A 25765-nucleotide genomic window follows, 5' to 3' on the forward strand; every position below is an offset into this window, starting at 1 on the left:
ACAAATAAAAAAATATAATTCCAAGGTCCTCTCCCAGGCCTACTGATATAAAACCATGGGGATGTGAGCCTAGTCTTATGTATTTTTTAAAGTTCCAGGTTAGAACTATTGGAAAGATCTGATTGCCAGTTTAAAGGGTTCTTCAAGCAAGCCTGGGAATCTGTATAGTTAAAAAAGATTTTAAAAGGCCTGTATATATTGAGTTCAAATTCTGGATTAGCACGTGCCTGGTCTTAATGACCTTAAATGTTTTCCCGAAATAACTGGTCTTGATATGGCTTTCATAGGTCATTCGGTCCAGGTTCATTTACCACACAACCTATTTTTGAAGATACTTATGGGAAAAAAGTGTGTGACCTCTCTTAGTAACCTGTTAACGTACTTAAAAACTCTTTCTGTTATTGGTTTTCACATTTAGGTTTAATGTACTTAATTAAAATGTAAACTCACTTGGCTTTGGTTTGTTCTCAGTGAAAGTATGTAATAAACAGACGAGGGGTTGGCCAACGACTGCCTGCCACCTGTTTTTGTATGGCCTGAGAACTCAGAATGGTTTTTACATTTTTTTATGGCTGATGAAAAATCAAAAGAAGGATAATTTCTCATAACACATGAAATTATATGAAATTCCAATTTGCAATTTCCACAAAGTCTTATTGGAACATAAGCACACTCATTAGTGTGCGTATTGCCTGCGCTACTTGTGCTCTACAGTAGCAGAGTTGAGTAGTTGGAACAGAGAGCCTATGGCCTACAAAGGCTAAAATATTTACTATCTGGCCCTTTACAGAAAATGTTTGCTGACCTCTGTTCTAGATGAGATGCAGTCTTAATAAATGAATCCTTCATGTTCCTAAAGACACTTAAGAAGTATCTTAGGTTGTATATAGTTGCTGTTGGCTATCTAAGCCTCTGTATTGTATGTTATTTGTTCTACTGTCTACTTTTTGAACATTTTTCCTATTGGCACATTCAGTCCATCAAATATTTAAGAGCTTAATATATGCTAAGCACTTTGGAAACAGTGAAGAACTAAACATGCAGTGCTAGCCATCACAGAGTTGACTTATTGATGTTTTTTTCTTTTCTTTTTTTTTTTAATGTGAGTGTGCTTGATATGGTAAGGAAGGGAAACTTGTAACAAGTGGAGAAGAGGAAGGTTATTGTTATGGGGTGTAAAGCAATGCATTAAATTACTTTTGGAAGTCGTTGAGCCCCTGCCATTAATTCTGCCTATAGCCTGAACCTAGAGATTAACATCTGGAAACTTTCTTGAAGTAAAATCCTCCATTTACTTGGCATAATATACTCATGTTTGAAAATTCTGCATTTCTTGTCAGTAGTAGTGCTATCTAGTTAGGGGAAGAGTCAGAGTATGGACTATATAGTGATTCAAATCTTAGAAATATTAATTTTTTTTGCTGTGGTCACTGTTCAAAGAATGTAGTTCTTTAGTGTTACATATGATACTTTTATCAAAATTACTAAGCTTTCTCTTGCATTTATCTGCAACATTGATTATTAAATATTAATTGTAACTTTGGGGTGGTGGTAGGATATATGATTTGATTGAAAGGGCACATGACTGAGCTAAACAGACCTGGATTTGAATTTTAACTGAATAGTTTATTAGCTACACTCGTATCTTTAACTGCTGCTAGTTACTTTTTTCATCTGATAATTTGGGGAATATTGTCTACTTTATGAGGTTGCTGGGAAGATTCAATGAGATAACATTAGGCTCAGAACTGAAGTTGCCAGGTATTTTAATTATGCTACTTTGTTGAGTATGTCAAGGGCAAAATTAGATATTTACCTGGTATTACAAGGCAACATCCTAAAATTACACTGTAAAAAATATTATTTAAAACAATATAAGTGATTTAATCAGAACTCTGGCATTATTTCGTGATGCAGTTGATTCTTAGAATACTGCCACTTTAATAGAATAAGAATTGAATGAAAATCTCTATTAAATTACTAAAAATAGGAAATTAATTGATATAATGAAATAAAATGACACTTGCCTAAATATCAAAAAAAATGCAATAAGTTTGATTTCCTTGCTTTTAGAAAACATAGGCACTTTTTTCTTTTTTTTTTTAGCAATTTGTTTTTGCCTTAGGATATCAATGGTTGGCTGAGTAGTTTCCATGTTTCTTTTGCAGAAAGTTCATTTTATAGACCACTTAGCTCTTATGCTTAGAAACATTTCCTTAATCCTGTATATCAGTGTTTGGCTAACATATAGTGGGGCTAAATGATTTGAGATATTTTCTTGGACAAGTATCATTTCTAATACTAATGTATTATTTCTGTACATTTGGTTCTGCAAATGTATGTAAAAATACCTATAAAAAGTATGCAAATGATTTGCCTATTAGATATATGTTGAATATTTTTTCTTTGTACTCTTTTAATAGCTACTTAGTAATCCACTACCCCCCTCACCTGGATGATTTACTGTAGCCTCCTAACTGGTCTTCCTGCTTTGCTTTTGCCCATCGCAGTCTTATTTTCCCTTGTGGAGACCAGAGTGAACTTTGAAAAACCTAAATCACAGATCGTGTTACTCAGTGGCTTCTCAGTGCACTTTGGATTTTACTCTGCATCCTTATTGATCTGGTCCCCACCTCTCTTCGTGGTTCCCTGACTTCTAGTTTCACTGGTGACCTTTTAGTACCTTTACCAAATAGCTCATTCTTTCCTTTGCACTTGTTCTCTGAATGGAGTGTTCTGCCCTATCTTACCTGCCTAGCTCCTCCTCTGTTCAAATCACCCCCATCACCAAGTCTTATCTAGAGTAGCCCTCTTCTCTCACCAGTCACTCTATTCCCACCTTATTTATTTTCTTTGCAGTAGTTATCCTTAAATTGTCTTGTTTTTATTGCTTAATTCTGTAACAGTAGAATGCAGCTTTACCAGATATATGACCATGCCTCTCTGACTCTCTTATTCACTGTTATTGCAATGCCAGTAACATAAAAGGTGCTTAAATATTTGTTCAGTAGATGAACATATATTCCGTTTAATGGATAAATTATTTTTTATTCGCTCTCTTGTTGATGCACATTTGGGTAATTTCCAGCTTTTTCTCTATGAATGCTTCACCGTGCAGACCTCTTGGCATGATTCTTTGAACACATTTCTGTTATAAAAATGGAATTTTTAAGTCAAGCGTATTTACACTTATATTTAATGGATAGTGCTAACTTAACCTCCTAAAAGTTTCTGCCAGTTTAACTATATCCTTAACAGCAGTGGGTATCATTAATCTTTTCAATCTTTACCAGTCCCATAAGCAAAAATAATAATAATAATAATAATAATAATGTTTTAACTGAAATGCTGATACGTAACTTTTTTTTTAATTTTCATTCCGTTATTTTTGCTATACAAAATATAGAGAATAATGTAGCAAACAGCCATGTACTCACCACCCAGATTGACAAATATAATTTTGCTGTATTTGTTTTACTGAAAAAAAAACAAAACACAAAAACTGAGAAGTTGAGGCCATCTTTAATACCCTTTTCCATCCTATTCCCTTTGCCCCCAAGTATTAAAAAGCTGGTATGTTGGGGGCCGGCTCCATGGCGTGGCGATTAAGTGTGCGCGCTCCGCTGCAGCGACCTGGGTTCGCATCCAGGCCATGCACCGAGGCACCGCTTGTTGGGCCATGCTGTGGCAGTGTCCCATATAAAATGGAGGAAGATGGGCACAGATGTTAGCCCAGGGCCAGTCTTCCTCAGCAAAAAGAGGAGGATTGGCATGGATGTTAGCTCAGGGCTGATCTTCCTCACACACACACACAAAAAAAGCTGGTATATATTCTTTGTACTTTTACTAAAGTGTTATTTACCGAAGTGTTTTGTTTTTTTAACTTAACTGGTATAAAATTATATTTGGAAATTATAAAAATGTGCCTGTGATAAAGGCTATTCAGTATATACTTTCAAATAGCTATGTTTTAAAATATCAATCTTTTTGGTTGCTTATGTTAATATAAGCTGGAGAAAAACAGTGTCTACTTTTTGTAGTAATTTGTTCTTAGAGTGAATAAAGTGAAAGTTTGTTTTAAAACATTCTCTTTTTTTCCCCGGAAGGATCAGGACTATTTTAGGATTGTGTCACCAAAGATTCTGTGTGAAGTTACTCTGGTGAGACTATAATATATGGTAAATGTAAAGGATATTACCTTAATCTAATTATTTAAATAGTAAAATCATATTCTCTGACATACAGTTGGCTTAAATGTGCTATATTAATGATTATTCAAGGGGCTTCTTATGCATAACATATACATGCACTCCATAAAAATATAACTGCATCAAAAATCTGGCAAGCCAAAAGTCTACATGTAGCCAAAAAAAAAAAAAACTTCAGAATTTAATCTTCTCAGAATTTAGAAAAATTTGCAGGGTGGAATGTTGATATATACATTAGATGGGTGACATAGTATTAAAAGTTGTCTGAGATAAAAATCGATGCTGATGAGCCCTTGGCAGGCTGGCCACTACTGCAGTGCCTTCTGTGAAAATTCTATCAACTTATGCTGCATCAGTATTTTGGAGCTATGTATCAAGGCCTTAAAAGTTCTTACCCTTTAACCCAGTAGTTGAAGCAATCCTCAGGTGGAAGAGAGGTGGAAGAAATTAAGAGAATTATTTATATGCAAAGATGTTTGGCATTGTCTGAAGAGCAGATTAAATGGGGAAGGACAAACTATTCAAGAATAGGAGATATAGTTAAATTATAGTATAGATATATAATACAGTATAGATGATAATATTTTATAAGGGTCTACAACACAAGGAATTGATTTTTATATTAAAAGAATACCTAACAGTAAGTTTCATATAATACCGAATATATCAAAATGTCATTAATTGCATATCATTATTATGGAACAACAGAGAAAAGTTTTAGACTAGGCATATATTATTTTATGGATGGGGTAGGAAAGATGGTAAAATGAAGGAAGAAAAGAGATCATTTGGTGAACATCCTATCCTAATTTTTCCTAGCCACAGAGAGTTCATATTTCTATTGGCCATTTTTACACCTACATATTTAAAGGTAATACCAAGGGCATTAATGTTAGGTGTTTTGGAGGAGCAAAAGTGTCATTAGATGTTTGTTTTTTTATTGGCCAGTCTAGGAATACTCTTCCCAGAACACACACAGTTGAGGAGTAAAAGCAGAAGGGAAGCTAGAGTGAGTTGTGACTTAAAAAGTGTTAGTGTTGAATGAAAAGTGCTAGAACAGGAAGATCTTTTTAAATGGCGAGGTTTTAGTGACAGTTAATAAAAATGCATATATATGTGTTTTTAGAATTACAAAATAAATTTTACTAAGATTTTTTTTTAATCCCTGAGGATATATCAAAAGTTTATCATGCTCCTGAAATAGAGTTCCATGTTCTTACTTTAAAACAATAAATAATTGACTTTGGTTCTTCCAGTACAGATCATTGGAAAACTGAATTGTTAGCATGAACTGCTACTATAAAACTGTGGTTTTATAATAGATCTGCTTTATTTTTAGATAGCAAATTTACTCCAAGTTAGTAATACTCAAACTTTTTGAAATTTAAGGTAATTAAGATAATTTCGTCCTGATGGGAACTAGAGAAATAACTTGACTATGAAATCTATATCGTGTCAAGAATTCTCATGTGGACTTTGACAAAGGCCAGTTAAAGTACAAAAGGTGAAGTAGAGGCTCCAATGCTCATTGTGAAATTGAGTATCAGCTAGTAATGCTAATCTTTTGTATTAATAGTGTGGTATGTAAGAAAATACCCTTTTTTATAGTCACATAAGGTACTAATGGATGTAATTCACTTTAAAATCATTCTGTAGGAAGGCACAAATATGGCACGATATTAACAATTGTTAAGTATAGGTGATGTGTGTGTTTAATTATATAATGTGTCTACTTTTCTGCATATTTGAAATATAATAAGAAAAAAGAAAAACCTAGCATCCTTAAGTGGTCCTATTAGAAAAGCTGAAGGAAAAATTACTCATAGTAATACTTTGAATCAGCTATGGTTCAGGATGAACTCCCTACTTAGAAATTAGTATATATAAAGATATTTATTTTTCTAAACCTTTATAGAGTTTAAATCAGAAATAGCAAGATGAATATTGAGATATTCTTTACAAAATACATAATTTGAAAGATTATATGTTTAAATAGCAAAAAGAAAAAAAGAAAGGATGCATGTGTTCACTACCGCATTAGTCTGGATAAGTTGGCCATCCCCCAGCACGCTCGTCGTCAAAGCACTCTCCCCCCTTTAGCTTGATTGGTGCTTAGTAGGCTTTCCCCATTTTTGTTTCTTATAATTCTTTCTGAAATGCCTATTAGTTGGAGCTTTGATCCCCTGGATCGATCCTCTTGTTTCTTCTTTTGTATTTTGTGTGTCTTTCTCCCTTGTGCTCTGGGAGTTTTCTCAACTTTAGTTACCTATTGAATTTTTTATTTTTATTTATTCTCTCCAATCTTCATGAGACTAATAAATTGAAACATTCTGTTTTCTTCCCCAGCCTACTCCTATTTTTAAGTTTTGTTTCTGTGGAGTCAGGTTTTCCTAAGTGTTTAGTAAGCCTTGGTTGATTGGGGGCTCATTGGGCCCTTAATGATTGGCAGGGCGTAGTGGAGGGGAGCCAGCCCTTGGCCTGAAAGCTCTGCCCAGAGGAAGAATGAGGAAAGCTTTCCTTTTGTGCAAGATTCTGCCTAATTCTGTCTAGACAGTATATTAAATTTCTTTAGTGAATAATTTTCAGATTTTTGGTAAATTTGGATTTGTCTGCAGAGCAGTGTAGGGGTTAGTTGGTATATAGATCCCCATTTTCACTTACATAGCAACTTTGCTTAGGTAAATCCCCATTTTCACTCCTACTTTTTACTTCTCTACCTGCTGATTGACGCTTGCCCTCCCTCACCTCATAGGGTTGCAGTGAAGAGCAAGAATAATTTTTAGGTATGTTGCATAAATTTTAAAGTGCTATAAAAAATAAATAGTATTGAAAAGTCCCCAACATACAAATGGATATAGTAAGTTTGGAACATGAACTTGCTTTTTTCCATAAAATCGTTATAAATCATGGTCAAGTTTCAGCCCACATAAACAGATTTTATCCAATAACATGGCTAAAATGTTTTGCCTTTGCATCAACAACAAGGAAACAAGACTATAAATTTTTTTTTCCTTGAAGCCAGGTATATCAAAGAAATTCTTAAATAGCTGCACAGCCTATAAACATGACTAGTTGGTTTCTGGGCCCTGTGGCATTGGCCAAAGGAGGAGCTCAGTGTAGAACATGTTTTAAGTCCCCTCTCCCAGAAGTATATGGGAGGCTGGAGTGGAGAACTCATTTTCCAGCGAGGTGGAAAAGTAGCTAAAAGGGTAGTCACAAAGATAGGCAAAGGATACAAGCTAAAACACAGCATCAGCAGACAAAAAACCTGGGTTTCTTCCAGCGTAGTGTTTATTTCTCAAAGTGTGGCCTGCAGATCACTACTTGCTGCAGCATAGAATGTTCATTTAAAAAGCAGGTTTCTATGCCCCACTCTAGTCCTATTGAATCAAAACATTAAACACATAATCCTGCTTAGTAAATTACTTTAAAATATAAGATTCTTGTTGACAGGAATCACCTTTACTATTTTCTGTCCTTCATTTTGCCTTGTACATAAATTGTCGATTGTTTCTACTGTGGACCCTGAAACAATTGTATCCACAACTCTTGTCAGCTTTAGGTGTCAAGTGATCTTTGTGATTATAAAAATCCAGTGTTGGAAGAGCAATTTTAGGAATAATCAACACATGCTTCCTTTACATAGAGCAAATAGGACTTGAGAGTGCAGTTTCCAACTTTATTACATGTAATAACTCCTTTGTACGTTGACAGAAAACACAGTTCACGCTTAAATATCTTTGTCCATATCTTTGCACATTGGTAAACACTCAGTGTGTTAATTTGTAGTGCGGGATGAGCTTGTTTAGGGGCAGATTTTGTAATAAAGGAAATTTTGTTATTAGGAATAGCTAGAGGCTGTGAGCCCTTAAACCCAAACTATTCATTTGCAAATAGTTCCCTGTGATTCAGTGTTTTCCTGAACATATATGACACAATGAAGCCAAAAATGCAGACATAAATTAGATGCTAAGATTTGTAAATATATATGAATGATTAATTTTTTTATACTGATCAAAACATTCCAGTCAATAAGACTTGTATTTATAGTAAATCATTGCTATAAAATTGAGCTTAGAAAAATTTTACTAAAAAGGTGCTTTTAATTTGTGTTGCAAACTTTTCATTTGACAAGGAATTTTACTTCTTAGTAAAAAATCTAAAATCCACTGTTCTGATCCAGTCACCTAAATCCGCTTTATGATGGTATTTTAGATGGCATCATATTATATCAGAAAACAATTGACCTGTTTAATGAAAACTGGTGTTTTTTAAATCCCATTGGACCCTTTGCTGTCCAAAGAGGACCTATGAATTTTTCAGTGAGAGAAGTTGAAGAGAGAGAGGCCTTTTGGTACTGAAGGAAGAGCTGATTTTCAGTAGTTTTCTTCCCCATCCCTGGCTTTCATTACTAGAGTTTTTCTGCTTTCTTCGTGGTCTTCAATAATTGTGCTTTTTGGTATCGTTGAATGTCTGTAATTTATATTTCTACGAAAAAGAGGTGCTTGTTAAAGAGTAGTTTTCACTTACAAGTTCAGCAGTGATGGAACTCTGGATGAGGTGTCTGGAGGAGACCATGAGGTCTGCATTTTACTGTATCACATGGTAAAAGAGGATATAGGGCTTTTTGTGGATATAGTCTATGGCGTTTAGCAGGCCATCCTAGTGTGAGTATTAAAATCAAATTAATTTTAAATTCTAATGACTATTGATTAAATCTTCTAGGGTATCTGAAGTACACCATACAGCAGTTTTGAAAATCCTGCGTGGACAATGGCTACCCAAGGTTTGTATCATAAGTCTTTAGTTACTGAATTGGGGCTCTGCTTCTTTGCCATTAACCCAGTCTGGCTCAGATCCCCCTGCTTTCCTCTCTCCCTGCTTACTTGTCAGGCTACCTTTTGCTCCATTTTCTGCTCACTCCTCCTAATGGCTTGGTGAAATAGCAAACAAGCCACCAGCAGGAATCTAGTCTGGATGACTGCTTCTGGAGCCTGGATGCAGTACCATTCTTCCACTGATTCAGTGAGTAACTGTTAGGTGGTCCCCCAAGAGTGTAGATATTTCATCACTGAGCTAATCCTGGCTATCATTCTGTAATTCTTGGCTGTCTTTCAGATTTGACTTTATTTTTAAAAACATTTCTATGGGTCATATCACAGGTTTTTTTTAAATTAAGATAACATTTCCATGGTAGTAATGCTAATGCTGCTTGATTTTTTTAGCTGATTTGATGGAGCTGGACATGGCCATGGAGCCAGACAGAAAAGCGGCTGTTAGTCACTGGCAGCAACAGTCTTACCTGGACTCTGGAATCCATTCTGGTGCCACTACCACAGCTCCTTCTCTGAGTGGTAAAGGCAATCCTGAGGAAGAGGATGTGGATACAACCCAAGTCCTGTACGAGTGGGAACAGGGATTTTCTCAGTCCTTCACTCAAGAACAAGTAGCTGGTAAGAATATTTTTGCCTTACTGAAAGTCAGAATGCAGTTTTGAGAATTAAATAGTTATTCTTATAAAAGTTAGTGTGTAAGAACTTAAATAAAATGGTGTGGTAAAGAAAAAGGAGTGATTGCAATGTCACCTTCACCATTTAGGGTAGCAAATATTCAGGTGAATGCTGAACTATGGATAGTGAGTGTTGAATTTACCTTTTCCAGATATTGATGGACAGTATGCAATGACGCGAGCTCAGAGGGTACGAGCTGCTATGTTCCCTGAGACATTAGATGAGGGCATGCAGATCCCATCTACACAGTTTGATGCTGCTCATCCGACTAATGTCCAGCGTTTGGCTGAACCATCACAGATGCTGAAACATGCAGTTGTAAATTTGATTAACTATCAAGATGATGCAGAACTTGCTACACGTGCAATCCCTGAACTGACAAAACTGCTAAATGATGAGGACCAGGTAAGTAATGACATGGCCAGCTTTTTAATCTGCTTTGAAAGAAACTTTCAAGGAATTAGTTTCACAATGTCTGCCCAGTATCAGTATTTGAAAACTAATGACGTCTCTTAATTCCTGTACATTATAGGTGGTGGTGAATAAGGCTGCAGTTATGGTTCATCAGCTTTCTAAAAAGGAAGCTTCCAGACACGCCATCATGCGTTCTCCTCAGATGGTGTCTGCTATTGTACGTACCATGCAGAATACAAATGATGTAGAAACAGCTCGTTGTACTGCTGGCACCTTGCACAATCTTTCTCATCATCGTGAGGGCCTGCTGGCCATCTTTAAGTCTGGGGGCATCCCTGCCCTGGTGAAGATGCTTGGGTAAGAAAACATGGTCAGACTGCTCAAAGCTAAGAAGGAGAAGAGTGCAATCACAACATTTCTGATGAGGGTTTTTTCTTCTTCCCAGTTCACCAGTGGATTCTGTATTGTTTTATGCCATTACAACTCTCCACAACCTTTTATTGCATCAAGAAGGAGCTAAAATGGCAGTGCGTTTAGCTGGAGGGCTGCAGAAAATGGTCGCCTTGCTCAACAAAACAAATGTTAAATTCTTGGCTATTACAACAGACTGCCTTCAGATTTTAGCTTACGGCAATCAAGAAAGCAAGGTAAAAGAATTGTTCTGAATGTGGGTGTCATGGAGCATTGGAGACCACCAGTGTCACGTCCTTCTGTGGACTCATGCAGATTGATTGTATGCCTCACCCTTTGTATGTATCCTAGAAAAGATGGACATCTCTATTCTTTTAAACATTTGAGTGTCTATATGTAAAGCACTGTGCAAGGTGATAGGGATATAGCAGGCAAGCTTCTCTTAGAGCTTTCATTCTTGGGTGGGAGATAGACACTGAAATAATAGCCTAATTACTATTTAATGCATGCGTTAGGAGGAAGTACAAGGGCTCTGAAAGCATGTGAGTGAACCAGACCCTGTTTCGAGCATTCAAGGAGACCTCTTGGAGGAGGTGACAGTTGAGTTCAGCTCTGAAGGATGAGAAGAGATTGACTAGGTGAAGGTCAGGAAGAGGAAATGGCATCTTTGCAAGTCCTGCTGAGGAAGGAATATAGTGAGTTTTAGAAATTTAAGAAATACAGAGTAGGGAAGAAGAAAAGTTTGAGGTGAGACTATTGAGATAGGCAGGGCAGATCCTGCAGGGTTTTGTATAGAACATGTTAAAAGAGCAATGGGAAGCAATCAATAATTTTCAGCGGAGGCATGAAGTGTTTTTAGAAAATTTGTTTTTAGAAAATTGGGGTAGAGTTGGGAGGTAGAGGCATCCAAGGAAGTCAAGGGCAAGAATGAATGATTATTTTATGGTATCTCTTTTTAAGGTGGATATGATTAGGAAAAGCAAAGAGCCAAATCATTAGGGGTTTTAAGTGCCCATTCTGGTTTAAATTTTCAACAAATCATCTTTGATATAACTTTCGTATCTGGGCATTACTGTTGCATACCGACATGGTTTTTTTTTTTTTTCTTTTTGCTATGATCAGTGTGGGAAGAAGAAAACTGGCCCAGAGTTGATATATTCTTGGTGGGACTGGGATGCCTATATTTGAGTGGAATGCTGTAGAAGGAGGGGTTAAATAGGGCCCTAATATGGGGGTCTGGGTAATGGGGTTCAGGAGTACATTTAAGCCAGTGGCAAGCTTGCTGAAATTTTTGTGTAATAAAATAGGTAGGTAATATAATATGACATTTTTCAGGCATTTGACCAAGCTTCCTGACTAACAATATATATACGTGTCTTCTAGCTAATCATTCTGGCTAGTGGTGGACCTCAAGCTTTAGTAAATATAATGAGGACCTACACTTACGAGAAACTACTGTGGACCACAAGCAGAGTATTAAAGGTGCTGTCTGTCTGCTCTAGTAACAAGCCAGCTATTGTAGAAGCTGGTAAGTATGTGTGTCTCTATTCTGAGTTCTCATGTGTACAGCATCTGCAGTTCTAATTTGATTACCTTTCTTAGGAAAAGGGTAATAGAACTTGACCCTAACAGGCTGAAAGTAAGTGGTCCTATTTAGTTTGCAGGCAAGATCACATTCAGACAAAGTATGTTACGCTTGACACCTGCATTGGTGCTATGTAAGCCTAATTTAGGCAAAATTCTTATTACCCATCAAAAATGTTGGCTAATACTTGGCTTGATAAAATTTGTTTTTAATTTTGGTTTTGGGCAAACTCCCAAGATTTGCTTTGCTAACAGACTTGTGATTATATAGGTGAAATTATGTTGCAATAAATTTTATTCAAGTACAATTGTATGTAGCAAAGTGATTCCCTTGATTTGTTAGTGGATGCTCATGAGCAGTGTTCTGCACTGGTATTCTGTATTCTTGTTTTGGTTTTTGCTGAGGAAGATTGGCCCTGGGCTAACATCCATGCCCATCTTCCTCTACTTTTTTTAATGTGTGGGACGCCTGCCACAGCATGGCTTGATAAGTGGTGCGTAAGTCCACGCCTGGGATCTGAACCTGCGAACCCCGGGCTGCCAAAGCAGAGTGTGTGAACTTGACTACTACACCACCGGGTTGGCCCCAATAGTCTGTATTCTTAGTGAACAAATGGTCTAAAGTGTAAAACAGTTTTTTCTGTTCCCTATAAGTATTTTTAATGAAGCAACTTGTATGTGGTAGTTTATATTGTTTTCATGTTGGTGACAGAGGGAAGGAATAGATGGTCCACGTGAGGGCCTCTTGTTTTTCTGTCATGAAGATATAGTTACTCTTCAACTACCCAGCATCCTTTCTCCTTTCCATAACCCACTTAACAGCATTTACCTGGACTCTCAAACCAAGCTTCAAATCAAAACTGGAAGAGGAAAAATATAAAGGCATTTAATAGAAGAAAATATTGGGAGTAAAGTGTAGGGTCGGCAACAGCTATTTTTTTCACTAGTTGAGAGTAATTTTATTTGAGAAACAGAGAGAGGGGGATTATGATTGCCCAGGATAGCTGCTGGCAGTGGGACAATAGGCATGGGAACAGACGAGTGTGGCTGAGTTCATATAGAACAAGGGGATGTAAATTCTGCTAGCTATTCCAGAAATATCTGGAGTGCTTGTGAAAAATACAGGTTTTTAGACTTATTTAATCAGAATCCCTGGAGTGTTGAAGTTACGAAGGTCAGTAGGTAGCTGGAAATGTATGGGAGTGGAGGCCTAGGAATCTTCATTTAAGAAGTTCCCCAGGTTATTCTTATGTTGTCTTATGTTGTTCTGAATTTCAAGCACTGTAACAAGCACATAGTATACACTGGGTAACAGAACATGTATGCTCCCTATATTTATTCTTACAGTCTGGTGAGGGTGACAGAAATATGCAAAAAGATGGGGTGATTACAAATTGGAATGAGTGTTATGAGAGAAACAAACAGCAAATAGTGATACAGAATTAATGGGGAGGGAAGGGGCTTCCCTGAGAAGGGGATGTTAAATGGGATTGCAGGATGAAAAGGCAGCTACCTAGTATCTATATGAGAAGTAGGGATTCAGCACTTTCCAGGCAGAGGAAAGAAATATCATGTGCTATGTCCTGAAGGTCGGAAACAGATTGTTGAGTTCTAGGTGCTGAAGAGAAAGTGTGTGTAAATAGAACTTAGTGAGTAATGGGATGAATAGCCCAGGATGAGACTGATGAGCTAGGCGGGGCCATTTCATGCAGGACTGTCTAGGCCCCTGTAAGATGTTTATTCATGCTTTATTTCAGCTTTTGAACCATAGATGTAGAATACTGAGGTCAGTTTGGAATGCTAGGTAGGATCCAAATTCTGAAGGGTTCCTTAAGGTTATCCTAGCGAGTTTGGCCTCTGTCTTATAGACAATGAGAAGCTATTGATGGTTGCTGAGCAGTGGCAAAGCATCACAATGGGGTGTTTGGAATATTAATGATGGCATTGTATGACAGTTTGAATGACCAAAGGCAAGCAGACCAGGCCACTGAGATGTGTTACCGGCTTCCAGGAATGAAACAGTTTGGTATTAAAAATAATATGGCAAAGGATGAACATTTGAGACTTCCGAAAGAATTCATAGATTGTAATAATCTAAGGGCGAAAGGTGCAACCAAAAGTTGTTTGCGGTGGAGAGAACATTGGTACCATGAAGATAAATGGAACTACCAGATTGGGTTGTTTAATTTTTGGAACAAGATAATTTAGGAAGCTGATATATTCAAAGTGACTAAAGGGTCAGTAGGTAGCTGGAAATGTATGGTACAGGAATGCAGGGGAAGACTGGGGTAGAGATTTGGGAGTTGCCCTCTTAGTGTTTGGGGGTTGTGGCCACAGGGAAGTGATGTGGGGGTGGGCGGTTTGCCTCAAAGTCATCTGCATGGGACTTTTACCCTAGACCTGCTGAATCAGAACATGTGTGTTTTTAAAGTCTCTACAGGCTATTGTGATGGGATAGGAGGGAGGGAATGAAATCTGTGAGGGAGATGTAGAGGGGAATCTAGTCATTTAACAAATACTGAGTATCAGCCTGTGCAGGTCACTCTATTAGTAGCTGGAGCTCTATGAAGAAGGAACCAGGTGGGGATGATCTTTGTCTTGTAGGGGAGATAGACTTAATTAATAGTTGTGGTAAATGCTATGAAGGAAAAGTACAGCGTGCCATGAGAATTATAGCAAGTAGACCTAACCTAACGTGAGGCAATAAAACAGACCTGAAAAACTGAACACGGAGACAAGGGAAGGTCTCTCTCACTGCATTCAGAAGTGATTTCAGTAGGAGAGAGATGGGGAGCCAGTAGGTGGGGAATTGAGCTTCCATTTCGACTTTTCTGCCAGTGTAAATGTCCTTCATTTGGGTCCTAAATGATGGAACTTTGTTTGCTTTGGAGCACGTTTCGGAGTCAGTACCTTTTATACAGTCCTTGGCAATAAGCATTCCAGTGCCTTCTTTTTGGATTCTTACCCAGGAGTTTACATAGCTCCTTCAGGTCTTTGCTCAGGTGTCATCTTCACACTGAGGTGACTGAATTATCCTACATAAAATTGTAGCCCCCTCCCTTGTCTTGTGTAATTTTTTTCCGTAGCACTTAACACCATCTGACATACTACATAGTCTTAGTTTATTAATTGTATATTTGTTTATTATCTGCCTCCAACTAGATCATGAGCTCTATAAGGGTAGGAATTTTAGAATAGTTTGCTCACTAATATAGCTCCAACTCAAAACAGGGCCTGGTATTGAATAAATATTTTTGAAATGATTGAATGGGTGAAAGGAAATAAGTAATAGGAATATTACCTACAGGGGGGCAGTGGAGATGATAAAGGCTATTTCCACATAGGGAAGGAACAATAGATATTTGACAGAAGTTGTCACTAGTTGAGGTGAACTGGAAAAGAAAAGGAAACTGAGCAGCATCCTAGAAAATGAAAGGAAGTAAAGGACTTAGATGGAGGGGGATAAGCCTTAGCAATAAGGAGGGTCACCCTCTAAGACTAGAGAAGGCACTTAGTGTTTATAGGAATTGCTAGCTAATGGGCATTGCCTTATATCTTTTTTAATTGTCTAGGTGGAATGCAAGCTTTAGGACTTCACCTGACAGATCCAAGTCAACGTCTTGTTCAGAACTGTCTTTGGACTCTTAGGAATCTTTCAGATGCTGCAACTAAACAGGTAAATTCTGCGTAAACTGGTGCCTTGGTGATAAGAATCAAGATGAATACATACTGAGCATCTGTTTTTATCTCCATAGGAAGGGATGGAAGGTCTTCTTGGGACCCTCGTTCAGCTTCTGGGCTCAGATGATATAAATGTGGTGACCTGTGCAGCTGGAATTCTTTCTAATCTCACTTGCAATAATTATAAGAACAAGATGATGGTGTGCCAAGTGGGTGGCATAGAGGCTCTTGTGCGTACTGTCCTTCGCGCTGGTGACAGGGAGGACATCACCGAGCCTGCCATCTGTGCTCTTCGCCATCTGACCAGCCGACACCAGGAAGCAGAGATGGCTCAGAATGCTGTTCGCCTTCACTATGGACTACCAGTTGTGGTTAAACTCCTACATCCACCATCCCATTGGCCTCTGATAAAGGTAAATTGTCAATCAAAGTAGAAGGTTGCAGAATTGAAAATGAACCACCTCTAGCTATTGGATGGCAGTCTAGGCATAAGGGATTGATAAGTAGGAATTGTATTTCATAGTAAATAGGAAGTATGGCTGGGATGGGGGTAGGGTTCCAAAGTGTTTGTGTAGTCAGTGCTACTTTCAAGTGATACCAATAGATTTGGTGTGGTGGGAATTTTAGGCTAAGAAAATGATTTTGTTGAGTTGTATGCCAGTTCTTTATTCTTCTTTCTTATCTACAGGCTACCGTTGGATTGATTCGAAATCTTGCACTTTGTCCAGCAAATCATGCACCTTTGCGTGAGCAGGGTGCCATTCCACGACTAGTGCAGTTGCTGGTTCGTGCACATCAGGATACCCAGCGCCGTACTTCTATGGGTGGAACCCAGCAGCAGTTTGTGGTAGATAAATCTTAATAGTGACACCTGGCTGTTTAAAAGTAATGCATAAATCCATAGGATCCTGAACTTATTTGGTCCTTGGCTCCTTCCCTTCTCCTTCCTGCCTGAAGAGCTGCTTACTAATGGCTAAAAAAACTAACATGCTTCTGTGGCTGCAGAGAAGATAAGGAATAATGTGGCCCCTAGAGACATCTCCTTTGACACGTTTGCATCGTCAATCTTACAGAGGGAGTTGGGCATGTGATTTACCGCTGTGGGGTTAGGCACTTCATGTAGTGTTCTCATTTAATCTATACAAAGATTCACCTCTTTTAGGAAGTAGCAGAGCCATAATTTGAATCTAAGTCTGTCTGATTTCAGAGCCTCTTATCCCCCACTACAACATGGTTTTTACCTATAAATATTTAACATACCCTTTACTGTCTCTTCCAGGAGTGGTTTAAACTATTTTCGCATACCCAAGAATACCAAGAAATTTCAAGAATAAGCACTAGCATTTCTGGAATTTGACTGATAATCTCAGCCTAAGGCTTTGATGTCAAGTTTGCAATCTTAAAACTAACTTCATTACAAGTATCTAAAAACATTTCTGATTCCTCAGAATTTAAGACTGAGCCCTTCAAAGAGTTCTCTCTTATTTAATTAGGTTACTTTAGAAAACAAAGATGAACCCTACTAGAATAGATTTTGGGACTCCCTTATTGCTAGCTATTAGGTATATGCACTCATGAGGGGGCTTCGGCTTTCTCTCTTCATCACTTTTGGTATTGGCCCATGTCCATAAGATGGCTTAATAGAAGCAAAGAGTACCTTTTATTTTAAATTTCTTCTCTAGGAAGAAAGGAGTTGTTATGTCCTTCTAAAAATCAAGTTGTTTATAAAAGTTGCTAAAAGTAGAATCATAACTTTTTTTAAAACTCAGAAACAGGGAAGGCAGACAGTACTATTTTGCAAAAAAGCTAACTTCTTTGTCTCATAGAGGCTATCAGTTGAATAGTCTTGGAGGATTTTCTGCTAGTAGCTCAGTAGAATTTTAGCAGTTGGTGATAAAACTTTGCTAAGTTTTCACTGCATATACATAGATGTATGAAAGTAGAGGGAACATATGAAAGAAAAACATTGACGTAGTCTGAGCATTACTTTCCCATCTGTGTGTATCCTTTCTTTATATATCCCTTTTACCCAGAGTGGTTGGTGCCCTCACTGTAAGAAAGTTATCTTTGGGATTCAGAGGTGTATCGAAGCTGTACTTCACTGTGCACAGCACTGTGTATGGGGGAGGGATGCTACTTGAAATTAGTGCTGCCATGAGGCCCCCTTTCAGTGACATTCAACTTAATGGAATCCTCCTTCATTCCTGTACTAATTGCACATTCTGGGGAATTTGGGTGTATAATGTGAATAACTAGTCTAGTAATTGGTACTCAGAGTAGAAAGCCATTCAACTTTATAAAGTTAGGTAAGGGAATGCCCTCTTTGTTAACTGTGTTTCTTTTGGTAGGAGGGGGTCCGCATGGAAGAAATAGTGGAAGGTTGTACTGGAGCCCTTCACATCCTAGCTCGGGATGTTCACAACCGAATTGTAATCAGAGGACTAAATACCATTCCATTGTTTGTGCAGGTATGTTGGTTTTAAGTGAGGTGTTCTAGATTTTATGTGTCCATAATATTTCAGGATTTTAATGATAAGCAAAATTTCAGGAAATTAGGGACCAAAATAGGTGCACCAACATTTAAATTTTCATCTACGATCACCATTTATAAAATGACAACACTGCCCATTCCCCCTGCCACAGTACGAAAAGTAGAATCTCAATGTGTAATGTCCTTCGAGTTGAATACATTTAATTTTATGAAAATTCCCTTCATTATTCTTGGGCAGTAGGGGAAACATTGGGAAAAGAGCCTTAAGAAGAGGGTGGAGACTTTATATTCCACTTTTCAAGGTGCTCTGTTTTGGAAGGAGGAGTGCTGGTCTGGGTGCCAGAGCACAGACCTCCAGCCACCTCTGGGTTTTCCAAATCTTAGCTCCACTAAAACTGTTTCTGAAGAAAGGATTTATAGCTAAAAATATTCCAGAAAACCAGTGCTCCAGAACATTAAAAACCCTAGAACATAAATTTTAGAGAATATGATTTAATATAAGTAGTGTGAATGCTGCTTACACTCTGAATTGGGAATGTTTGCATCACAGTGGGGTGCTTGCCTTGTTTTAACTTTAGATTTAATTAGGTTTTGGTTGTGGGTGTTTTTTCCTTAGCTGCTTTATTCTCCCATTGAAAATATCCAAAGAGTAGCTGCAGGGGTCCTCTGTGAACTTGCTCAAGACAAGGAGGCTGCGGAAGCTATTGAAGCTGAGGGAGCCACAGCTCCTCTGACAGAATTACTTCACTCTAGGAATGAAGGTGTGGGTAAGTAGAAAGGGAACCAGAGCTTTTAGCTGGTGTGTTCAGCGAAGCCTAAGCTTTTCCTCAAGGGCCCTTTTCTCCCCCGTCCTCTCTCAGCAACATATGCAGCTGCTGTTTTGTTCCGAATGTCCGAAGACAAGCCACAGGATTATAAGAAACGGCTTTCAGTTGAGCTGACCAGTTCTCTCTTCAGAACGGAGCCAATGGCTTGGAATGAGGTAGGCAGTGTGAGCACATTTATTTGGTAGTTTGCTAGAGCAGGTAAGGCAGTTTGTGGTTTCCCTTCAAAATACATTCATTTGCATTGACTACGTCCTTGGCTTGAATATTCATCCTTTATGCTATCTTAGCAACTGCTCTGAGGAAGAAGAGCTTTAAACAGCCTGTTCAAAACAAACAGTTATGCTGCTTAACATTAGAATTCATAAGGGAGGTAGATGAAAAAGTTATCAGGTTAAAGAATATTTTTCAAAAGGGTGTAAGGAAAGAGGCAGTGTAGTTGGAGGTCAATTTATTGATACTTGTTTTTAAATGCTCAATTTTTCATCTACTTTTCTGCTTCAGTTTCTATGTTTGTCTTCAGTATTTATCCCCAGTACAGAGTTGTTAGTTGAAACATTTGAACCCCCCTGAAAGTTTATTCAAGTATGGTACATATAATACAGTGGATTATATTTGTTGAATGAGTAGAAAGAGATCCTATATATTGTTAGGTGGAGAGGAAAAAAGCAAATTGCCAAACAGTAATGTATTAGTTGGGTTTTTAATAGGCAATCTTAACATGTTCTAACTTGAGCTCTAACTTCCCCACCCACCCCCTTCCTCAAACCTATTCCTTTCATAGTCTCCATCTCAGTTAATGGCAACTTTGTCCTTCTAGCTGCTCAGGGTAAAAATCTTTCCTATAATATATCCTGTTTGTCAGCACCTCCTGTTTGGGGTAGACACTGCCTGTTTTGTTTCCAGTTGTATCTCTATCATCTAGAACAGTGCTCTGGCACATAGTAAGTGCTTATATATATTTGCTGAAAGAATAAATTAGTGAATGTTTTTAATACTATGTGCAATGAGAAAACATGTTTCTCTAGGTACCAGTGGTTAGTCTTTGAAGAGTGGAGTTGGAAGTATTTCTGTATTGTACACTAATGTATTTTGAAGTAATTCTGTATTTTCTAAGTATTTCTGTAATATTTGAGTTCTTTGTTCCTTTCGTAATCTGAAAATAAAGTATACTTTCTGAGAATTTTCATTTTGCTTCTTGTACCTGTTTATCTAGACTGCTGATCTTGGACTTGATATTGGTGCCCAGGGAGAACCCCTTGGATATCGCCAGGATGGTATGTGTCTCCTATTTCTCGATTAACTCCAGATCAAGCTAAAGTTCCAAAGCTTTATCAAAAGAGCTGGTTTGCTCATTTGGGAAACCAGTGTTGGCAGGAAAGTAGTGGCAGCAATTAAAGGCAATTCTTAAATTCCAGAGTCAGCAGCAGTATCGTTAATGGAGCATAGGGAATTCTGAGCCACACACTGAGCAAGCAACAGGATCACACCAGCAAATATGTGTCACTGCTGCCAGGCCTCTGCAGTGCAGGGTGTTATAAGTCACCTGGCTTTTTATTCACTTTTCTTTGTCAGAGAATCCATAATACCTGTGTCTACAACCTACCCAGGAAGTGAGACTATGAGAAACTTCTGTCCCCAAGCTCAGATCTAGGGTATTTACATAGATGTATTTTCAGAGTTTTCTGAAAAGCTAATTCAAATTTGGGTAATAGAGATGGAGCATGGGGTAGGCCAGTAACAGCTGTAACTATTCATCTTAAATTTATAATCTTAACTGGTTTTTCCTAATTACTAAACCACCAAAGCTCATAAGGTTCTTACCTTGACAAGATATATAAATGTCAGCCCTTAAGATAAAACAGGAAAAGGTTTAATTGGAAACAGTATCTTGAGTTTTCTCAGTACTTTTGTGGGTATCTCCTGGACTTTTCAACAGATAGATTACATCTGCCGGACCTCCGTGTTATTGCCTTTATCTCCTACCCATGACTTGATGCCTAGGTGGTCATGAGTAGTAGATTGCTGCCACTCCTCCTCAGGAAACTTAGGCCTCTGCCTGGGTAAATGCAAACATTCAGGGGTAAACTGATGGCGTGACTAGAACCTGCTCATCTGCCTCTGGTGGAAACAGACTTGGTCTGTGTAGCCTCATGGGTGGCCTGGCACTGGATAATTACTTGGCTGAAGAAAGCTAGATGTTGAAAAGGTAGAAAGCAGTGCTTTCTAACAAGTGTGCTGTCCTTGGATGCCCCTAACCTCAGTGTTAACTTCTACGTCTTTCTCCACTTTCTCTCTCCTTTGCCCATTTTGTCACCACCCCTGACACTTCTAGATCCCAGCTATCGTTCTTTTCACTCTGGTGGATACGGCCAAGATGCCTTGGGTATGGACCCCATGATGGAGCATGAGATGGGTGGCCACCACCCTGGTGCTGACTATCCAGTTGATGGGCTGCCAGATCTGGGGCATGCCCAGGACCTCATGGATGGGCTGCCTCCAGGTGACAGCAATCAGCTGGCCTGGTTTGATACTGACCTGTAAATCATCCTTTAGGTAAGAAATTAAAAAAGCCAGTTTGGGTAAAATACTTTTACTCTGCCTACAGAACTTCAGAAAGACTTGGTTGGTAGGGTGGGAGTGGATTAGGCCTTTGTGTAAATCTGCCACATAAACAGATACATACTTTGAAAGGAGATGTCTTGGAACATTTGAATGTTCTCAGATTTCTGGTTGTTATGTGGTCATGTGTGGAAGTTATTAACTTTAATGTTTTTTGCCACAGCTTTTGCAACTTAATACTCAAATGAGTAACATTTGCTGTTTTAAACATTAATAGCAGCCTTTCTCTCTTTATACAGCTGTATTGTCTGAACTTGCATTGTGATTGGCCTGTAGAGTTGCTGAGAGGGCTCGAGGGGTGGGCTGGTATCTCAGAAAGTGCCTGACACACTAACCAAGCTGAGTTTCCTATGGGAACAATTGAAGTAAACTTTTTGTTCTGGTCCTTTTTGGTCGAGGAGTAACAATACAAAATGGATTTTGGGAGTGACTCAAGAAGTGAAGAATGCACAAGAGTGGATCACAAGATGGAATTTATCAAACTCTAGCCTTGCTTGTTAAATTTTTTTTTTTTAATATCTGTAATGGTACTGACTTTGCTTGCTTTGAAGTAGCTTTTTAATTTTTTTTTGCAGTAACTGTTAGTTTTTTAAGTCTCTCGTAGTGTTAAGTTATAGTGAATACTGCTACAGCAATTTCTAATTTTTAAGAATTGAGTAATGGTGTAGAACACTAATTCATAATCACTCTAATTGTAATCTGAATAAAGTGTAACATTGTGTAGCCTTTTTGTATAAAATAGACAAATAGAAATGGTCCAATTAGTTTCCTTTTTAATATGCTTAAAATAAGCAGGTGGATCTATTTCATGTTTTTGATCAAAAACTTTATTTGGGATATGTATGGGTAGGGTAAATCAGTAAGAGGTGTTATTTGGAACCTTGTTTTGGACAGTTTACCAGTTGCCTTTTATCCCAAAGTTGTTGTAACCTGCTGTGATATGATGCTTCAAGAGAAAATGCGGTTATAAAAGTGGTTCAGAATTAAACTTTTAATTCATTTGATTGTGTCCCTTTTTTTTCCTTTTTATTAAGTGGTTTATCAGGGTAGTAAGTTTGTTCAACTCAACTTCATCATGAGGAAAACACATAGTGAAATAAGTTGTAATGATAGAAAGAGCCTTACTTCTAGATGGGATTGTTGCCAAGTTTCTTTAGCACTTGGCCCTGAGTTAAATTGCACCAAAAAGTGTTTCAGCCTTGAACATGGTGATTGATTTCTGAGCTTGTGTCAGAGGAGAGATTCTACCATCTCCAGCTGAAGGACACTGGGCTTACAGCCTGTGGCCCAAGGCCTGGCCTCTTGCTGTGGTCATGTGTATAATTTTGCCCAAGTGACCAAAAGCCACCTCAGTTCAAAGGCATCTAGCCTTTGGGCTACATAGAGCAAAACTGAAAGCCAGAGAGCCATCCTCCACCCCAAACACCATCAGATTGTTTCATTCCATTAAGGTAATAATGAAGAATTAACTACCTGGATTGGGACTTCAAGCACCTTAACATAAGTGTGACTCATTTGGAGAGGGGAATTCCTTCAACTCCACTTTGAACTGATAATTAAGATGGTTTAAGTGTCGATGGTTATCTGAAGATAATCAGAGAGAACCAGAATGGGCCTTCTTCCACACTGTCTGCCAGATGATCCTGTGATCCTGGTGGTAGGTCTGACAAGCTTAGTTCATCCTTTAGGGCAGAGTTAGTAGACCTGTTAAGACTTGTGTTTTGGTCTTTGAAAGTATTTTGTGCTTAGGAGAGCTGATTCTGATTTACTGTGTGTGTATTTTTATTATAAGATCATAACAACTAGGTAAATATACATTCAGTTCCTTTTTGTTGAAGATCAGCTTCATCTGGGAAGGATCTTTTGTGAAAGCCTCAAATTCTTCACTGTGATCTGAAATGTAATTGGGATTGAAGAAATGTGTGTACCTGGTGAGGTGGTCTGTCTGTAGGACAGACAGAACCAAGCCACTAGTGCAAGAAGCTTAACATAACCATAGCAGGGTGTTTCATTTAAAGAACTTTTTTAAAACTAGAAAACATTTCAGAGCTTTGTCTAAAATCATAGTTTGAAGTTCCATTTAAAAACTTAATATGAAAGTTAATCTGAGTCAGCAAGGTGGTTCTGCATTGTACTTAGAAGTACAAAGGGCCAAGAATAACCAAGACACTTGTGGAGAATAAGAGAGGAAGACTTGCTCTACCAGCTGTCTTGTCTACCTATAAAGCTAGAGGTAGTTAACACTTACTGGCATAGGGACAGAAATACAGATTAAGGGAACAGAATAAGATATAGACATAGACATTACTTTAGAGGAAGCACTGGAGGTCAGTGTGAAAGTGAGGGACTTTATAGTAAAGGTGTGGAACTGACTAGCCATATGATAAATTGAAATTAATGCAGGAAAAAAAATCCATGACCAACAAAATATCAAAATTTTAAATAAAAACAGGATCAGTATTAATGATTTTTATTTTGCCTCAAGCTCCAGTATGGCTTGGTGTAGGGGACTATGTGACAGCCCACACTGGAAGCCCATGTGTCCAATAATCACTTTATTATACAAGAGAAGGGCCATACTGCAGTAGAAAAATGACAGCTTTACATACTACTACAGGTATATCAAATATAATATTGAACAAAAGCAAGTCACAAATGCATGCCATAGGACTTCATTGATCCAAAAAAAGCAAACTTATTCAAGGACATCATCCTTGGATGGTAGAACTAAAAAGCAAGGGAGTGATTAGATTACTACAAAAATCAGAATAGTGGTTACCTGGGAACGGAGGTACATAGGACATTTGATCCCATTGCAGTGGCCACCACTGAGCTAAAGAAAAGCTTTTCCATGTTGGAGCAGATGTTCTAGACATGAGGCTTTGATCTGATTATTTGAATCTTTGACAGTGAAAGATCTTGAGATAATTATGCTCTTTAATTCTTGTTTTGATTACTGTAATAAACACAGAATATCTGAATTGTGCTGTTTGGTGTATAAAGCAAAGAGAGCCAAGTCAATTGACTGGAGTTGTTTTGTTCTAGTAGGCGAGAATCTGCCTGCCTTTCCTTGCTTTTAGTGAATCACCAACCAAATGCAACTGCAAAATTATGGGGGGAATGAGGATGGGGCTGAAAAGGTAGTGCTTCCTTTTCCTTATCCATCAACATCCTATGTGCCTGTGTGGTGTCCACTCTACCTCCCCACCCCATGAGACTCTAGTAAGTAAGTTAGAAGGAGGTGATAAGCCTCCTTTACCACCTCCACGTCAAGCCCCCAGTAAGAGGCCAGAAGTAGGATTTAAAAGGCCACTTTTCGTAGCGGTTAAGTGCGTTTGCTCCGCTGCTAGCGGCCCAGGTTCAGATCCCCGGCACGCACCGACGTATCACTTGTCAGGCCATGCTGTGGCGGCGTCCCACATAAATTGGAGGAAGGTGGGCACGGATGTTAGCTCAGAGTCAGTCTTCCTCGGCAAAAAGAGGATTAGCATGGATGTTAGCTCAGGGCTGATCTTCCTCACAAAAAAAAAAAAAGCCAGTTTTCCTTCTAGGTCACATCGGGAGTCCACACTTCCCTGATCCGCCCTGATCCTTGTTCTAGGTCATGGCTTCTTGCTTCTTGTTCCCACACTTCCCTCCTCTCAGCCCCACGGAAGCTTGAGGCTGTTGAGGCTTCCTAAACTTTGGCTAGTTTTGTCCCCACCCCACTTCAGATAGCTCTCCCAAGGGGACAACCCTTCCTTCTTTGGGCTTTTGTAGCTTCCCTCCTCCCACTCTTCCATACCAGTTCCTTCCCCAGCCCCTGCATATATCCATATATCAGATTTAGTTCTCCATCATATTTTTCTGTTGCTACGGGAGGGAGAAAAAAGGGCATCTTGCTTCAAGTGGAGGCAGAAGAGACTCAGTTCCTCCTCTCACCTTAGGAGCCTTAGCCACTAGAGCCCACAGGGATAATGGGTGCCCTGCATTCACAGAATTGACCTGAGAACCTCATGAGGTAATATGGGAAACATGAAA

General features: G+C 38.5%; 1 protein-coding gene across 3 annotated transcripts in view; it reads left to right on the forward strand.

Annotated features, from left to right (window-relative positions):
* The window catches only part of CTNNB1 (catenin beta 1), a 37224-nt gene extending 14475 nt beyond the window's left edge, over nt 1-22749 (forward strand). The window contains exons 2-16 of one of the 3 annotated variants that reach the window (XM_058555668.1): nt 8934-8994; nt 9434-9661; nt 9870-10123; nt 10251-10489; nt 10578-10779; nt 11927-12071; nt 15700-15803; nt 15883-16221; nt 16497-16655; nt 18157-18276; nt 18916-19066; nt 19160-19281; nt 20340-20400; nt 21459-21679; nt 21985-22749. In XM_058555668.1, the coding sequence (XP_058411651.1) occupies nt 8982-8994; nt 9434-9661; nt 9870-10123; nt 10251-10489; nt 10578-10779; nt 11927-12071; nt 15700-15803; nt 15883-16221; nt 16497-16655; nt 18157-18276; nt 18916-19066; nt 19160-19281; nt 20340-20400; nt 21459-21667 (2346 nt within the window). In that variant the 5' untranslated portion in view covers nt 8934-8981 and the 3' untranslated portion in view covers nt 21668-21679; nt 21985-22749. Of the gene's footprint in view, nt 1-8933; nt 8995-9433; nt 9662-9869; nt 10124-10250; nt 10490-10577; nt 10780-11926; nt 12072-15699; nt 15804-15882; nt 16222-16496; nt 16656-18156; nt 18277-18915; nt 19067-19159; nt 19282-20339; nt 20401-21458 lie in introns of all 3 variants that reach the window. The other 2 variants (XM_058555675.1, XM_058555660.1) reach the window with 2 other exon arrangements.
* The last annotated feature ends 3016 nt before the right edge of the window (nt 22750-25765 follow it).

Source organism: Diceros bicornis, chromosome 2 (genome assembly GCF_020826845.1).
Source record: "Diceros bicornis minor isolate mBicDic1 chromosome 2, mDicBic1.mat.cur, whole genome shotgun sequence".
NCBI lineage: Eukaryota > Metazoa > Chordata > Mammalia > Perissodactyla > Rhinocerotidae > Diceros > Diceros bicornis.